This window comes from Zerene cesonia, chromosome 20, assembly GCF_012273895.1.
Source record: "Zerene cesonia ecotype Mississippi chromosome 20, Zerene_cesonia_1.1, whole genome shotgun sequence".
Classification (NCBI taxonomy): Eukaryota; Metazoa; Arthropoda; class Insecta; order Lepidoptera; family Pieridae; genus Zerene; species Zerene cesonia.
In genome coordinates, this window is record NC_052121.1 from 1618987 (window position 1) to 1636844 (window position 17858).

Genomic DNA, 17858 nt, shown 5'->3' on the forward strand with positions numbered 1-17858 from the left:
TTGTTAAAAAAAAAAATCTTTTTTCTCTCTCATTTACGGTAAGTGTAGTAGCAATGAGTTTTTATTTTTATTTTATCTCTATTAAAATTTTAAGTGTAAAACAAACTAAAAAAAAATAACTGAATATCACTATTCATTGTTGAACACGATTTCACCTGCGGTTGAGAACTTCTATAGCTCATGTGTTATGCTGGCACATAAGCTATATCACTGTCAAGTATCAATCCATTGAGTGGTTTTCGGGTAACACACATACATACAACGTTACAAACTTTCGCATTCATAGTATTAGTAGGACAGGATGTGGTGTTAATAAGGCAAATATAAATATATGTATGTAATTGTGAAACCTTACAGCCATAGCGAACACTTCTATAGCTACAACTCAATGTGTTGCGAAGTTACTGTCAACTTATTGCTGGTAACAATGCATATAGACCGGCATAACTGAAAGAGGTGACACCCGCACTCTACAGCTAGCTTATGTCTAAGGGTTTGACAAATTTCTTAATCTGCTAAATGACTATAAATGTCAATGGTGTCCATTGACACAAAATCGACTCGCAATGCCATGAGAAGTTTATGTTATGTGATATTTTCATTGGCAAAACTTCAATATTTATGTGGCATTTATCCCATCAGTATCTATACATCATACCTTGTGATATTATAAAGCTGAAGAACTTTATTTAAACGCACTAATCTCAGGACCTACTGGTCTGATTTGAAAAATTATTTCAGTTCTAGATAGCCCATTTTTTGAGGAAGGCTATAAGCTATGTAAGACAGGAAAAGCCGGGGCGGACCGCTAGTTTACAATAGAGACAATAACGATTTTTTATAGTTTAATACAAACCGATCACATAAAATGATAAATATAAATATTAATAACACGCCGGGACTTCATAGGTTTTATTTACTGGAGACATTACTTCAGAAATATTGGATATATTTCGGCCTTTATTATACATTGAGAATGAATTAAATCTTTTCTTTGGCGTGTTTGACGCTCGACTCATTTTCATTGGAGGTTTAAGTTCACACATTAAATCGTCATACATTGAGAGATCCCGCATAATTTCCTTATATTTTGCCAACGTTTTGGGATCCATGTAGTATCTACAATCAGGTTGAGGCGATCTGTTCTTTTCATAATTGACGGATACATTCATAACTACTGGACTTTTAGCTTTACCGGATGAATATGAAACTGTTTTCTTTACTTTATCAGCTCCCTTCGCTGCTGGCTGATTAGCTGCTGGCTTTTTAATATTGGATTGAGGTGCAGCACCCGCTTTCCCTTTTCCAGCTGGAGAAGTAGGTGGTTGTGGTTTACTTCCTTTTCCAAACTTCTTAGAGTCAACTGTAGTACCTGTTAACGTCGATTTTGACTTTGGAGTTCTTGCTCCCCTCCTACTGTACCATGCCCATTTTCCATCTTTGTCAATATAACCATCAATACCAATTTTTAATAATTGTCCTGAATTATCAGTAAAAGAACCTTCTTCAGCTGAGTAATACATTCCATCCGGTCCAATAAAGTTCATGGGAACCCATCTGTTATCTGGTCCTAAATACCCGTCTTTGTTGATTTCTAACCAAACGTGATTTGGACCCCAAAAGCCTCCCAAGTCACTGCATTCTTGTTTGCCATCAGGCCCTTTGAAAAATCTTGGCACAGGATTTCCACTCTTATCAAGCAACTTCACTTTGTAATCTAAATAAGTATATTGGGATTCATTATCTACCAGAACTGGTGGATGTTTAGCCCTAACGTCCCAAACGGCAGCAGGAGGTGTAAATTCAACGACCCACTCATCTCCATCGGTATCACTGCTCGATATACTTCCCTCATCAGAACATGAACATGAATCTATAGGTGGCGACAAATTTTGTACAGCATCGGTATGACACGGACATTCAGGATCATTTGGATTGGGTAAAGGTAACAAGCCGATTGCTTGATTATATGCTTTTAAACAAATTTCTTGACATTTGTCTCTAAACGTAGATTGGAGAAGGCGACTTTTTCTTCTCGTTTCTCGACGTTCTCTTCGTTCGCGCTGTTTTCTAATTTTACATTTTTCCTCTTCTGTTTTTCCTATTGTATAAATTAAAGGAGGTTTCTCGTCATATGGATATTGAAATAAAAGTCGTTCCTTTGAATACTTCTTGAAAACCTCCATTTGAACGGTATATTCTCCATCTTGTTTTTTTACAATTAGTGTTGGCTTGATTTCTGCCTTCTTTTTGCGTTGCATCATTGCACGTTTTTTCTTAGCAACAATATCAACACCTTCTAGTAAAGCTCTGTATCGTCTTACTAAAATCTTATTAGCTGCACCAGGTCTCCAATTTGGGCGGGGCTGAAAACAAATCACAAAACACTTGAAAAATAGAGAAAATTTGATCATGAGGCAGGATTCGACCTTTGTCTTTCGCCCTATTAAGGCGACACTTTAACACTTGGCCACCTATCGATTTTTTCTAGTTTTTATATTTTAAAATATTTAAGAATTGCTCTTAATGCTATGAAAAACTTAAATCGGATAATCACAATACACACATAATTACTCATAATTTCAGGAATATTTGTAAAAATCAAACAATAACAGTTAAGTATAATATTTTATTAGGAAAGGTAATTTTTAATAAGGTAGATAATGTTGCAGGCGTGAACTCGACATTGCAGGGGAATCCTGTAAAATAAATAACAATTACAATGAAAACCAATTTATTCGACAAATAGATGTTTGACTTTATTAACAAAATTAAAGAATTACAAAATAAAATATTTGGCACTTACCCAAGGTACACAAAATTTAAAGAAGTTTGAACTAACAAACAGGTTAAAAACGAAGTACCTAAGTATGTACGTTCATCAAATTATTACGCATAGACCATGGACCGACTAAGAATTGTAAATTACAAACTTCGATGCTCAGTTAAAATCAGTAAAATAATTAAATAAAGTACATGTTGATTAAAGTTTTTAAGGCGTCAGAAATGAAAAAAATATTTATCGTTGTTGTGATGTGTTAATAACGTTTTCAATTTATTCCTGACAAATATTATTAAACTAATGAACTGTGTACCTAGTTTCCTAGCAATGTACGACAGTTTAAATACATTCTAAGGTGATCGTCACTATACAATCTTACGAAATAAACTATAATGTGAGAAATAACGTTATGGACAAATTATTTCACAAACTAGCTGTTGCCATTTGTAATATGTATTGTACCTGTACATAACAATGGCTAGTTTGTGAAACGAAATATAACCTTCATGCCAGGAATATCTTCTGCAGTCCAATTCCATCCCATGTGCTTAGGAACGGGTGGGTAGGGATACTTTGGTTCTGGTTTCCTTTCTACTGGCGGGGATGGTGGCGCTGTAATCAATATGAAATACATTGTTAATTTGCGTAGTTTCCAGGTGGTACTTGAAGTTTATTCACTGAATGCTATATATACATACGCGATTGTTCTACATTTGCAGTAAATTTTCCGACCTTCTTTTTCTCTTGCTTAGTTTTTTTTACCTTTTCGGCACTCCTCTCTTTCTTATCGGATTTTCTTTCTGCAAACGATTTGGTTGATCTAGACGCACCAAATTTCCTGTCAGCTGTTGTAAGTCTCGATCCAGTGGTTCTTGAGCTTTTATTACTAATTGTGTCTGGTTGTTTTCCTGCACATCTTATTTCCTCTTCTGGCCATGGATTCGGAACTTTTATATATTTCTTATCATATAATTTATGATATACGGGGCATGGGTGTGGTTTAGCATAATCTGGCATATTTTTCACATCATCACCCAAACACTCATAACCTCCACATACTGCACAATACGTCGTTTTACTTGAGAATTTGAAGGTACATACACAATCGCAGTAACAAGGATCGTCGTCTGGGACAGATTTAGCCTTCTTGCTCAATACTCCATCCACGATAAAATCTTTAACCTTCTCAGCTACATCGCATGATTTTACGCAGCATGGGTTGTGTATATCAGCAAAATGAACTACTATATCGCTATCAGCAGGACTCGGTGGAAATTCACTTTTAACAGGACACTCAGGATCGCGGCATTTATCTTCTTCTTCAAGTTCATCATCCTTTTTATTTGTCAAAGTGGAGCAGGTTGTTTTAGAACATGATACCTTTTCAGAAGTTTTTGCGCTTGGGCAGTCCGTTGAACAATACTTAAATTTAGATGATTTTTCAGATGATGGCGAAGATGTGCCTGAACTTTTATTTATGAAGTCATGTTCGACAGTAAAATAATAAACATCATACACTTGTACTTTATTATTCGGATCACGATGTGGACAAGCTTCACCTTCACATTGGCTAGCCTCACTGTCAGTATCGTCACATTCTTTAGTGCAAAGTATATCACAAATATCTTTTTTCTTTAAAGCGTCTTGCATTTGCTTAACGCACGCACATTGCGTTGACAATCCTTCTAATGTACTGCCCTGACTAAATACTCCTTCATGCCTCAGAAATTCTTGTATTTTCTCAGCGAGAGAACATTCTTTACTACCGCAAGGGCCTATTATATCATTAATGTTGATCTCTTTGTCATCTTCTTCAACAAGTTTTTCGATGTATGCTCGTAAATCTCGAGCAATTCTACAATCTGCTCTACCGCAAGGGCCTCGTATATTAGCAATATCGAAAGTAGCTGCACGAGAGCCTGGCGGTCTCTTTCCAGCATGAATACACATTGGACATGGAGCCGATTGTGCTTCTTTCCTGAACCTTTCCGCGAATTGTCCTCCAGGCCAACTTGTTTCTCTGCAGTAGCAATACCTATCAATATCTGTAGCTTTGACTCTCGGTTTAATTGTCGGTTGAGGCGTTAACATTCTCATGTTATCATTGCAGGATACAATTATTTTTCTAACATAGTCAATAATAAAGTTGATATCAGGACACGTTTCTGGTGACTTATAAATGGATTCAGGGGGTTTGTCTGCATGACTCATGCAGCAATAATCACCTTCATTGAAGAATGTAAGATTAGCACCAGGTGCATTTTTGTAATCTGCGAAGACCATTTTAGTCGGTTTTGGTTTATCTTTTACGAAATTATTTTCTATTTTATTACAATTTTCTTCAAAATCTTCATCAGTTGTTTTCAATGTGCAAATATACGAGGTTGTTTTAGAATTGATCCCAGTATATAAAACCTTTTTAACTGTAGGATCTTCAGAAAGAGTGCGAAAGCACGTTGTTACTTTATCCGTCAAATAAGTTAGTTTAACTTGTATACTTATCTTCGCCATTAACTTAGCGGTACCCTCCTCAAAAATATTGTATTCTTCGTTTAATGTAACTGGTGGTGGTTCCTCGGCGTTACAAATCTTCTCTAAGTAAGTGTAAAACATTTGATCCCACGGTATATATGTGGTTCCAATATACGAATAGTTGTCTTCCTTACTCCACAAAGACATTTCCAAAGGAAACTTTTTCATGTTTTGAATTAAAAATTCCGCACTACTTGTAAATAAAACCGATTGTCCAGATTGTATCACTGGTTCAGGCGGCGGTTCCTCTACTTTGCCTTTTTTACCTTTTTTGGGTTTGGGTTTTGCTTTTTTACCCTTCTTCCCAGGTGGCTCTGGTGGTAGAGGAGGCGGTTCAGGAATAACAATGTGCATCTGTTTTGGGTCTTTTAGCTCCAAAGAAAAAATGTCTGCAAATTCACTTTTTATCATTAATTGACGACTTTCTACGAGACTTTTTACGTTTTCCACGACTACTTCAAAAAGGAACATAGCAGTTGACACTGCCATTTTGTTATTTTCCTATTTTTATAATAATTTTTACAAAAAATTTACTCGATTTATTTGTTTAACCACTGATGTCAATCTATTATTCAGTGATTTTTTTATACCTTGCCAGTTCTTTTGAAAATTATTATAAGTTGCTTTGTAATATGTTTCCATGATGAATACATACGATGTACAAGTTTTTATTATTACTAATAAAAACTTGTGATTTTACAAACACATAATCATATTCTAGTTAGTTAATTTTAGATCATAGCTAAGAATAAGGGGATTAGTTTGTAGTTTGGAAAATCTTTCGTAAGTAGGTACCCAAATGGGGAAAGAGCGATTAAAAATGACCCTATATTAGGCGTAAGAGTTAAAAGTTAGAGAGTTTCTAAGTACGTCAACTTTATATTTTTCCTTTGTCCTTGCTAATAAATAAATAAATAAAAAATTTTGGGTTTATGTTATCGTATAATATGATTAAGTTGATAAACGTTATTTGTTCCATCAAAATTTTCATTGATGTCAATGTCATCTGTGACATTCGGCAATCTCGAGTTTAATGAAAATAATTTGAAATGGTTACGAAACTAAACCGAGATATTCAACTTCAGTGGAATTCTCCAGTGCGATCTCCAGCGATTTTTATTTCACAATGGGAATACGGAATATTATGAAATCGAGATGATTTAAAATAATCGTAAACAAAAACAGGTTAGATATATTATAAACATAACATTCTTATATTTTGTATGAGACTTTGCCCTGATATTTGAAAACTGTGACTATTGGCACTATGAAAAGAATTGTAGTTATAATATTAGAGTAGTATCATCGTTTAGAAAACGTTACACTAACTTGACTTAAGATTAAGTTTTTTTTTTAATTTTAAACTAATATGAAATATATTAACAAACAAAAATTATTGTGCTATAAATAAGTTCATGTCCTATGATATTATTGTTTTATATTGTTAACAATTCTAGCAATTTTAGTGTGAGTGTTAACAAGTGTAAATAAAAGAGTTTGTAAGTATCTTCCAAATTTTCGTATAATATTAATAGCTTCATAGTTCATTGTGAATGAAAATTCACAATGCGCAAATCACCTATATTAACAAATTGAAAAAGCCCTTATAATATCTCATACTAAAATTAACAAAAGAAGAATACATCTCTTTCTAACAAGTTATTTATAACATTAAACTAATTTTAATGGAAAATACTAATAATCCTTTAAATATTCTCTGTTCCTTTTATATACATCTTGTTAGAAAGAGATGAATTCTACAAACAGGGTTGATTAAAGAATTCTAAGAAACAAAAGCTGAGGTGCTCATTGCTGTATTATAAAATTGTAAGTGAACAATAAATTTTTTAATCATTATTTTTAGCATTATGGATTTCATCATTGGAGGTTTGGCAGGCGTTGGTGCTGGTTTCTTTAGTAACCCATTTGATGTCATAAAGACCCGTATGCAACTACAAGGAGAGCTCAGAGCCAAAGGCCATCATGCGGTGTATTATAAAAACATACCTCATGCGATGTATACAATAGTGAAACATGATGGAGTTATTGCATTGCAAAGAGGCCTCGCTCCTGCACTGTGGTTTCAGTTGGTTGTAAATGGGGTAAGGTACGTTAGAAAATATGAAAATTATTTGTAAGACTTTGTTTTAATTTCTCTATAAATTGGTGACAGTTATATTAAATCTTTGTACTATTAGCTGATCCATGCATGTTGCATGTTGCATGAAAACCGTTTCATTAAACAAGTATTGTTGAAACCTCATATAATTATTAATGACAGTAAGTAGCTTATTATTAGTTTAAATGACATTAAAAAAAAACATTTACTTTCTAAGGTTCACTTTAGCCTTGGCATGTCCATACTATCTGCGTCATGCAGTATCACCTGGGGACAAATCCATGGGAAAAGCGAATATTCTCAAATATCCCTGGCATCATCACCATATTTTATCAAAATCCATTCAGTGGTATTGGTGTGAAAGAGTAACAAATTCATCATTCTTAAAAATTTTCACACTTATTATATTAGTAGGATAAATGGCCAAAATTTAAGTTAAAATTGATATAGAACAACATTTCAGATTAGGTATTTACCAGCAAGCAGACAACTACGGCATACTAAGAGATGAGAAGCACAATACAAAATTTGCGAATAGCTTCGCTGTCGGCTGCATTTCTGGCATGTGCGGGGGGCTTGTAGGGAGTCCGTTACAGTTGGTGAAGACCCAACTCATGTCGTATTCCTCTAAGAAGATTGCTGTTGGAACGCAACATGGTCATCCTGGCATGATGCATGCGTTATCAAGGATTTATATGAAAAACGGTTTATTAGGCTTGTGGAGGGGAGCACATGGTATGATGATGAGGAATTCGGTTGGCTCTGCATCACAGATCGCTGCCTTTTCTGTGTAAGTTACTTTAAATATTGTCTGATTATATTTTGCAAAATATTGTATATACCATTAAATACTATTTATTATATTACAATAATAGTTTTATGCCTAATAATAGGTATGTGCCAAAGTAAACCTGTCTGTCTGTCATTCACTGATGTATTGTTTTTTTGTATCAAACCTATTTTTACCATTGCAGCATTCATAAAAACAATTATGTTTACTTTTTTCTGGGAAAAAAAAATTTGCTTTATCAGTATTTATATAAATTATGTTTGTGTAATACAGCAGATATTAATGTCTGTTAAACAATATTAAAAAATAATGTGAGCGTTTCAGGACGCCTGACAGAAGTAATAGCTTTAACATAATCCAATCAAGCGTATGCATGAGATAGGTAAGCCAGACGGGCTAGCTCAGTAACGCGTTACGTGACAAACCAATTTATTACCCCAAAAGAAGTCATAATTCATTTCAAAAATTATTAATGATGTTTGCATATAAATTAAAATGTTAATATTATAATTCCAGATGTAAAGAATGGATGGATAATAACAATATGTTCCAACAATCAAAGTACCTCAGCGCGTTCATGGCTAGCAACATTGGCGCCATTACGAAGACCTTGACTCTGACGCCCATGGATGTTATCATGACTAGGCTTTACAATCAAGGTAATATATGCAGTAACAATACACGCTCAAGTGCTTTTGTTGTAAAAATTATGTCGAAATAAGAATAATTTACTCTTGAGTCCGACTTGTGTTCCTTAAATATTATCTACTACTTTTTAACCGCGGCTTCGCATGCATTAAATTCGGAGCAGCTCAATAGATGTTATTATACATATTAACCTTCCTCGTAAATCCCTCTATCTTTTAAAAAATACTGGTCAAAATCTGTTGTTTAGGACACATGGGACATAGGAACGGACAGCAAAAATAGCAGTGATAATTAGACAGTTGAATTTTTTTGAGATGATGTATTTTTTTACAGTTGCTTTTAGCATTACAGTGGCTATTGCTTGTTAGCTATTCGAAAGAAACTTTAAGTGTCAAACTCAAACTCAAATTGAAACATTTATTTATTTAATTAGACTTTTAGAAGGCCTTTTGAATCATAATACAAAACAGACAGCAAAAATAGCAGTGATAATTAGACAGTTGAATTTTTTTGAGATGATGTATTTTTTTACAGTTGCTTTTAGCATTACAGTGGCTATTGCTTGTTAGCTATTCGAAAGAAACTTTAAGTGTCAAACTCAAACTCAAATTGAAACATTTATTTATTTAATTAGACTTTTAGAAGGCCTTTTGAATCATAATACAAAAAATATCAATTGACCATCGGTTTAGAGAACAGTTTCTGCAGAGAATAGATGGCAAGAAACTCGGCCGTTGCTGAGTTGAGTTGCTGAAAAATGAAAATTAAATTCATGAAAATTATGTCTGTCACATGTACTGTGGTTCTTAAGCGACAACATTCCATGGATTAAAAGCTGAACCTGGCGTGGGTTCGACTCGCACTTGACCGAATTTTGCTTATTAAAAAGTAACTCTTATGTAAGGATAAGTTCTCATTTATCTTAAATCATTCAAATAGCTTTTGAAAATAACGATATAGACTTTATAACGAGAAAAAAAACAACAAAGATTGATTCTTCCGAAATATAAGGAACCGTCCCATACTTTGCAAGGTTACCCATAAACGTGGTTAATAGTGGAATATTATCAACTGTTATCTAAATATAACTACTGATAGTCTCGTTAAAATATTTAAACAATAACGCGTTACGTAATGTGTTTGTTGAAATTAATCGTGAATTGTTTGCATCATTTAACGACATTTATAAATATTTAAAATAATGCTAAATTTAGAGTTGTAATGTATATAAACAAGAAATTTTTGATAAACATAACTTTTGGCGCCTTTGTAAATTGGAATGTTGCGCCAAGATTTCAAGAATTACATATTTTTTAATTCATACAATGAGCTTCGCTCATATAAAGCCTGTTCCTCAACTAAACCCCCAAAAAGCACAAACATTTGCGGAGACCCTACCATGGAATGTGTAAATCATTAAGCCGATCATCGAAATGCTGTCAAAAATTTTTATGTCCCAGAATATGTGTGGCGAAATCAAGATAAAAAAAAAATTGTCTATTTATTTTTTATTTATTTCAGCTATCGACGCGCAAGGGCGCGGCCTTTTCTACGAAGGCATATGGGACTGTGCCAAGAAAATAACCAAAACTGAGGGAATTCTAGCGTTTTACAAGGGCGTTGGTCCGTCTTACTTCCGCCAAGCACCGCATACAGTGCTGCTGCTCGTGTTCTGGGATATGTTGAAGGATTTGCAGAAGAGCTTCCAAACATTGAAAGCGTGATCGACTTGTTGATGATTCAATGTGAAAATAATTCATTTTCGAACGGACATTGATATTTTAAATCACCATAATGCAGAAAGGTAGACTGTCTTTATTTATAAGATGTCCTGAATAAATAAAGGTGGTCTATCTTGCTAAAACAAATAAAAAAATCTCTTTCTTAAACTATACTGTACACTACACTCCCCCCCCCACCCCCCTTTCTTCGCTCGGGTGTAATTATATTATGCACATAAGATATGTCGCCAGCTGTCGAGGCATTGTGATCCATATACTTATAATTAAACGCGTTATTTTTCGTTAGACTATTATGCGAATATCCCAGTTATGTATTATGCTAGGAATTTGCTTTTACCGAACATCTGTGAAGTGCAGGTTGCGTTTCGAGTGGGGGTTCCTATTTCTATATACATATCACTTTCGCTGTTCGCCACGGTTTCGCCCGTGCTTCATACATATAACCTATGTCTCTAAATGAAGGTGCAGCTTTCAAATGGTGAAGGAGTTTTTGAAATCGGTCCAGTGGTTTTTGCGTGATGACAAACATACAAAAATATAAAAGTTTCCTATTTATAATATTAGTGTAAAGATAAAAATAACCGCATAATAATATCGAAAAATAATGCATTAAGCCTAAGACTTAAAGCCCTATATTACGGATCATAATTTTTCAACGGATTACAATTTTACGGTAACACTACCTTTCCCTTGAATCACTCTAACTATTAGAAAAACCCATCAAAATCCGTTGTGTAGTTTTAAAGATCTAAGCCTACATACATACAGACAGACTACTATACTACTACCATTATAATATGTTGTGATATACAAATAAATTTCCAATTGAACCACTATCTATAAAAAAACTACTTCAAAATCTGTTCTACGCAAGAATCTTGCCATACATAGGGTCAGAAGAAAGCGGGAAGCTACTTAGATTTTATAAAGGATGGATCTGTACTCGAATATTATTTATCGAAGTTCCTCATTGTGAAAATATATTTCTATGGTGTGTTTATGTATCGATTGTACATGGACTATGAGTCCACAATTTTTAAGTTTTATTGTAACGGTATTTTGACGATTTTTTGGTAAGAAAAAAAAGAAATCTCTTTTTTTATTTGTGGATGCGTTTGTGTTATATTTATATTGCTTATGTCACAACAACACCTCATACATATATACATACGCTTGATAAACATTAAACCTTATTCTGTCGCAGTCGGATAAAAAATGGATTTTTTTTTAACGAATAACTCTGCAATATTGCAAAATAAAAAAATCGAAAGAAACTTCTTTGAAAGTATTCATTTAATATTATATAATGTAGTAAAAGATTATTTTCTTTACGGATGTTTAAAATATGATTTTACCTAAGTACAAACGCCGAGACCTAAATTATTTAAATATTTAATTTTTAATTACCATGTTAATTAAATTAACATTAGTATAGTGTGATATAGTGTAGGTAAATAAACCAATGAGATTGATAATGTTCTGAACGATTTAGTTTTGTTTAGTAGTGAAACCAAAGTACAATGTTTTAATTAGTTTAGAGTAGGAAATAGACGTGTTGCAGGTATGTAATACCTATATATATTATTTAGCTAGGTAAGTCTAATATTTTAGAACAGTATTAAATAGTTCACCATATTTTGCTTATAAAATAATACAATAACCTACCTCGCGGTAGATAATGTGTCATTTTTTTCATTGTTTTATTTTTGTCATGTAAAAAGGAACGAGTGAAATATCAGTTGTTAATTATTGATTTATTATATTTGCAAGAAAATATTGTTATATTAAAACAAATAAATCATTAATTTTCTCGAGATTTGTAGATTATCGATTATGATGTCTTAACGGAATGTATTAAATTAGTGTTAATAGAAAGCTACAGAACATATTTTATCGATTTTTTTTTTAATTATATACTTAGTTAAATTTACATCATGTTGTAATCTCGAAAGGGCATGAATCTGTTAGAATATTTTAATGTTATTTTGTTAAATAAGTAAATAAATTGTTGCTGTTTTTAAAAAAAATTGTTTTATTTATTATTCCCATTTATATCTGAAATTCAACTTAGCGATCAATTCGAATCAATAAATTTTCAAGTTACGAAATTTATTTATATGAAGTTACCGTTACTCTTTCTACTTTCAGGATACAAAACATAAAATGGCGGAAAAAAATCAGGCAGGCGGCGTCGTCCGTGACGTCACAGACTTGTTAATGGGCGGCACTTCCGCCATGTTTGCCACTGTATTCACAAATCCCATAGAGGTCGTGAAAACCAGGCTACAATTGCAGGGAGAATTGGCGTCCAAGGGAAAACATGCGGTGTTTTATAAGAACGTTCCGCATGCGTTGTACGTTATCGCGCGAACAGAGGGCGCTGTGGCGCTACAGAGCGGCCTGCCAGCTATGTTGGGCTTCCAGTTCTTTTTAAATACATTTAGGTGAGATTGTATGAAAAGAAATATCTAATATATCGCGTGTGTATGTGTGTATTTTTATGAAATTTTGTGTACATATAGCCCTAAGGCCTAAATGGTACGAGTTAGAACAGAACGATTGCCGGGTCAGCTAGTTTTAAGTAGCTCCTAAGACTCCTCCTGCTCCTGCCATCACGGGCGTAGTCTGATTTAAATTTCGGGGTCCATTAAAGTAAACCTAATATTTATAGAGGAAATATATTTTAATTGAATATTATTTCGGGGGGTTTAAACGTCTGAAGCCTCTAACGCATGCATGTCATAGCTATGTATACCGGGTCGTATCGTATACCTATCTATCCAGACTAGGAGTATACCGTATATCGGAGCGGCGTGGTCTCACGACGGTGGAGGGGCGCACGTCGCTGGTGCGCGGCGCGGTAGCCGCAGGGGTGGGGGGCGCGCTCGGCTCTATCGCGGGGACACCATTCTTCCTTGTGAAGACTCGTTTACAAGCGCAGGTGGGTTATCATCAGTCCATATGTGTTCCCACAGCAGGGACTCTGGCCTTCTGTGAGGGTTCCGGCTATAGTTCACCACGCTGGCCAAGTGCGGATTGGCTGATGTCACATGTCGTTGAAGTTTTGATACTTCGACATGCCGGTTTCCTCACGATGTTTTCTTCGCCGCTTCGATCAGTGGTTATGTGGATCATGTGCAGATAAATTAAAAAATGCTTATAATGGTTGTTTATCTGCTAAATATGATTGTATCTTTATAAATTTTAGTTTCTTTTATTTAAATGTACTTGTGGAAATGGTTGTTTTGTAATTTACTTAAATAAATAATTTAAATGAAGTATATATTTTGTAACATGGTTAAAGAACAGAGGTTTCTAAAAGTAAATATATATTGAACGGATTTTTCAATAAAACAAAAGTTTTTAGCATAGAAACACATATGCATCTTTCTCTTGCTTTCGGCTAATTATTGTTTTAAAACTGCTGGAGTGATTTTAATGTCCTGAGGAGCTTTATTTCGTGATAAATTAGTATTAGTCATTATGTTTCTTATATTTTTAACAATTCATCCCCAGGCAGCTGGAGCAATAGCCGTGGGTCACCAGCACACTCACAGCGGCACCTGGAATGCTTTATCTGATATATTTCGTAAAGAAGGATTTAAAGGTACTGGGTTTAACTTTGTAGAATAAAAGGCACTATAATGTTATATATGCGACATATAGAATTTTTCACAATCTATTCTAATATTATAAAGCTAAAAAGTTTGTTTGGTTGTTCGAACGCACTAATCTCAGGAACTACTGGTCCGATTTAAAAAATTCTTTCAGTGTTAGATAGCCCATTTATTGAGGAAGGCTATTGGTTATATATGTACCGCGGGCGAAGCCGGGGCGGACTGCTAGTCATTAATAATATTCTGAACAGGAAATGGTGATTGTTTCGTTTGTCTTTCTTTTACGTCGTAACGGAGCGATTTTATGATATGTCTGGAGATAGTTCGGCGGCTATAAATCATCTCTTTCTTCGTTTCCATTAGAATTTCCTTTGCCTACGCCGGCGAAGCAATTACGAGATAGAATATAACACAACTTTAAATAATTTCTAAGAACCTAATTTGCTACTCAATTAGGCTCTTCAATACCTTGGCATACCATATATTATATACTTTAAAATTAATTAGCTAATGCAATATTTATAATATCAGGTTTATTCCGTGGGGTGGGTCCCCAAATCCCCCGTGGGGCGGTGGGCAGCAGTTCCCAAATGGTCAGTTTCGCATACGCCAAAGAGTGGCTCCGGGATAAGGACCTATGTAGGTCACCTCTCCTTCTGTCCTTCATGGGCGCCAATCTGGGAGGCATCGTGATGACCCTGTGCTTGAATCCTTTTGACGTCATGGCTACGAGGCTTTCAAATCAACGTGAGTCCTAATTAATGTTAATTTGTTTTCTTCCTTTCATATAATTCGATTATCAGCTCAATAAAATAATAAGGTTTCATTTTGTAAGAAAATTATGAATGATGTGATTTCTCAAAAGTAAGTATATTATTTTTTAAATAATATTTCATTGGTCTGGTATTAGTCTGCAGAACGATTTAGGGTCCTTGAATGTTCTCAAATTGTTATTTTGTGTAAATTACAATATGATCTCTTTAATCAATATAATTACTCAAATATTGTGTTCCTAATATTAAACATATAACTTTCAAAACTTTAAATTCAGTTGTATAATGCTTATTTCAGCGGTGGACTCCCAAAACCGTGGCAAACTATACCGCGGTATGGCGGATTGTTTCATCAAAATGCTCAAGTCTGAAGGAGCGAGTGCCTTCTACAAAGGTGTAGGGGCTAACTATCTGAGACTTGGCCCACATACCGTCCTCTTGCTCGTTTGTTGGGATCAATTGAAAACGTTGGAAGACTATTTGAGAAGTTGAGGATTTAAGTGTATAAGAGTTATTTAGATTTTAGGGAAGATTTATGTGTAACTCTATATTGAAAATTGTGATCCCTGGCTATTTAGCAGTATGCAAAACCTTGGGGAGGAACCATATATACTGGGGAGTTACCTACTATGACGTCTTAAAACAGGAGTAATTCCAGTGAGGGAAAGTGGTGGGTGCTAGACGCCCTATTTAGCTTTTTATATTTTTCACATTGGAATCACTCCTGCTGTAAAAGGTTACCATAACGAACCGGATCTATTCACCATCATGATATTGGTTATGAACATTGGTATCTTATCCAACCAAAGAATCGTTAAATCATAAGTTGTTATTATTATAAATATAAATCTTAAATCCTCACGTCTTTACTCTTAAATCTTGTATTTTTTTTCTTTTTTCTTAGTGATTTGTGACTTGGCCAAAAATTATATACACAAGCAATTATAATGAATTATAATTTCTGTATCACGATTTTCATCATCATTTCAATAGTGGGTGGTCTTACGTTTTAATTTTAAGAGTAATCTTTACGAATTTTCATTCCATTACGTGATTGTCTTTCATAACCTCAAAAAGATACTATTTTAATTGTTATTGTTTAAAGCGTTTTATTTTATTGATAGATATATTTATACTAACAAATGTTTTATTTAAATAAAAAATTAATGTTCTTTTAAGATTTTTATTAATAAATCAACCTAAAATTACACTTAAACCTACATTAAAACAGTCCAGTATCCAGTCAATAAGTAAAAGCTTTGAGCAGAGTTCTTTTCACCATACCTAATGTTAAAATAAAATCAAATCAGATTATGCAGTGTATTAAACAATTGAATAAAACTTAAAACTAAATACAGTGCTCACAAAGCCTTTGTCGTAAAAAAAATTTACAAAATATTTTATTTTATTAAGTACGCGATACAGCCAATTTTTTATAGCTTAATGATGGACGTATATATAAACTAGACAGAGGAATTATTACTGACATCTGATACCATACCTTTTGGACGTTATTTTAGAAGAAATTTTTGTGGTGCCAATAGATTTAAAAAAGGGGATTTCTTATCGCATTATAAGGAGTCTAGTCTGCTCGGGTGTTTTAATGTCTTTAGGAATGTGAAGGGCCTTTATTTGATTTCAAACTTCTTGATTGTAACTTTTAAATGAAGCTCCTTTATTTAGTGATATTAGTTTGTACAGATTTTCATGACATCTGGGTAGCACATAGGTTTTTTCTGTAGTAAAAAAGCGGGAATGGATGTAATATGGGTAAAACAGACTTTATTGTCGCGGGTTACAAGCTCAATTATAGCTAATTAGTAATGATGCCAGTAATAATTTATTATTGTACTTATGAAACTCTTATTTGCCTTATTAATTAATGTCCCATGAACGCATTATCACGAATGGCAGTTTAATTTTTTAAATTCCGAATGTAATAAAATACAAGTCTCCATTATACAATTTAAAATATTAAAATGTGATGTTTACATCAGCGAATAAAAATAATTATTAAAATAACAAAAATTACATAATAAACAATGCTAGAAAATCTTGACTAAACTGTTTTTTTTAAGTCTATTTTCATGACTCTTACATCAAATTTAAAGACAAACGTTATTTATTAACTAAGATTATAAATTCGATTGCGGTTGATCGAGTCGTCAGAGCATCACAATATGGCGCTGACTCGATCCTATTCTTAGCTGGATCGAATCGAGGGTTGTAAAAAATTTTTGCGTGGTCCGTATTAACTTTAGCAGCGCCTTATTCGTAACAAATATATTAATATAATATATTCCATTTACACTCGTATATTCCTATTAACACTAACTATGAGTTATTAGGAAATAACTCAAAGTTATAAAAAATTAGCTATAGATATTAGGGCAAATTAAAATAATTATAAAAAAAACGTTCTTTGATGAAACAAAAAATAAACCGATCTTAGAACTCACACATTTCATATATCATATAAATTAAATTTTCGCATTAAATTAAACTAAAGACCTTAAAATATTATCAATCATGTAATTGAGAATGAAATAATCCCTACTATAATAATATACTTCTTCGCCCCTAAACCGCTGAACCGATCTGGATGAAACTTGGTATGGTGATACTTGAGACCTAATAGAGAACACAGAATAGTTTAACAACCAGTATTCCCACGCGAATGAAAGCTATGGGCGGGAATCCGAACTGTCTATATTTCTCTTTGTTTACGCGGACGGAAAACTTGTTATTAATATTTGTCCAATTTTCAATGTGTCCTTTAAGATAACTTGTTCGACGATTTACAAAATCCCACCTTAACACTAGTTGATACGGTATATTTTACTCTAGCTAGCGTC

At 33.7% G+C, this 17858-nt stretch overlaps 3 protein-coding genes across 3 annotated transcripts; 2 read left to right on the plus strand and 1 right to left on the minus strand.

The window, feature by feature from the left end:
* Nucleotides 1-884: 884 nt before the first annotated feature.
* LOC119834827 lies at nt 885-5904 on the minus strand. The gene is made up of 3 exons (XM_038359336.1): nt 3481-5904; nt 3285-3394; nt 885-2366 (listed from the first exon to the last, which is right to left on the minus strand). Exons 1-3 carry the CDS (start codon nt 5801-5803, stop codon nt 885-887), a joined length of 3915 nt encoding a protein of 1304 aa, XP_038215264.1. The 5' UTR covers nt 5804-5904.
* Nucleotides 5905-6138: 234 nt separating this feature from the next.
* Nucleotides 6139-16963, plus strand: LOC119834800 (solute carrier family 25 member 35-like). Its single transcript, XM_038359311.1, has 6 exons — nt 6139-6499; nt 12762-13057; nt 13398-13554; nt 14130-14220; nt 14762-14977; nt 15302-16963. Exons 2-6 carry the CDS (start codon nt 12777-12779, stop codon nt 15493-15495), a joined length of 939 nt encoding a protein of 312 aa, XP_038215239.1. The 5' UTR covers nt 6139-6499; nt 12762-12776; the 3' UTR covers nt 15496-16963.
* LOC119834801 (solute carrier family 25 member 35-like) lies at nt 7284-12353 on the plus strand. The gene is made up of 4 exons (XM_038359312.1): nt 7284-7416; nt 7897-8223; nt 8740-8882; nt 10393-12353. Exons 1-4 carry the CDS (start codon nt 7412-7414, stop codon nt 10593-10595), a joined length of 678 nt encoding a protein of 225 aa, XP_038215240.1. The 5' UTR covers nt 7284-7411; the 3' UTR covers nt 10596-12353.
* Nucleotides 16964-17858: the final 895 nt, after the last annotated feature.

What these genes read in the sequence shown, in the direction of transcription:
- LOC119834827 (XM_038359336.1), bottom strand. Translation starts at nt 5,803, where the DNA reads ATGGCAGTGTCAACTGCTATGTTCCTTTTTGAAGTAGTCGTGGAAAAC. An exon ending in TGCAAATGTAGAACAATCGC is followed by an intron (nt 3,395 to 3,480) that starts GTATGTATATAT and finishes TATTGATTACAG; the next exon opens with CGCCACCATCCCCGCCAGTA. An exon ending in AAGATATTCCTGGCATGAAG is followed by an intron (nt 2,367 to 3,284) that starts GTTATATTTCGT and finishes ATTTGTTTTCAG; the next exon opens with CCCCGCCCAAATTGGAGACC.
- LOC119834801 (XM_038359312.1), top strand. An exon ending in CAGATCGCTGCCTTTTCTGT is followed by an intron (nt 8,224 to 8,739) that starts GTAAGTTACTTT and finishes TTATAATTCCAG; the next exon opens with ATGTAAAGAATGGATGGATA. An exon ending in GACTAGGCTTTACAATCAAG is followed by an intron (nt 8,883 to 10,392) that starts GTAATATATGCA and finishes TATTTATTTCAG; the next exon opens with CTATCGACGCGCAAGGGCGC.
- LOC119834800 (XM_038359311.1), top strand. Translation starts at nt 12,777, where the DNA reads ATGGCGGAAAAAAATCAGGCAGGCGGCGTCGTCCGTGACGTCACAGAC. An exon ending in TCGTAAAGAAGGATTTAAAG is followed by an intron (nt 14,221 to 14,761) that starts GTACTGGGTTTA and finishes TTATAATATCAG; the next exon opens with GTTTATTCCGTGGGGTGGGT. An exon ending in TACGAGGCTTTCAAATCAAC is followed by an intron (nt 14,978 to 15,301) that starts GTGAGTCCTAAT and finishes TGCTTATTTCAG; the next exon opens with CGGTGGACTCCCAAAACCGT.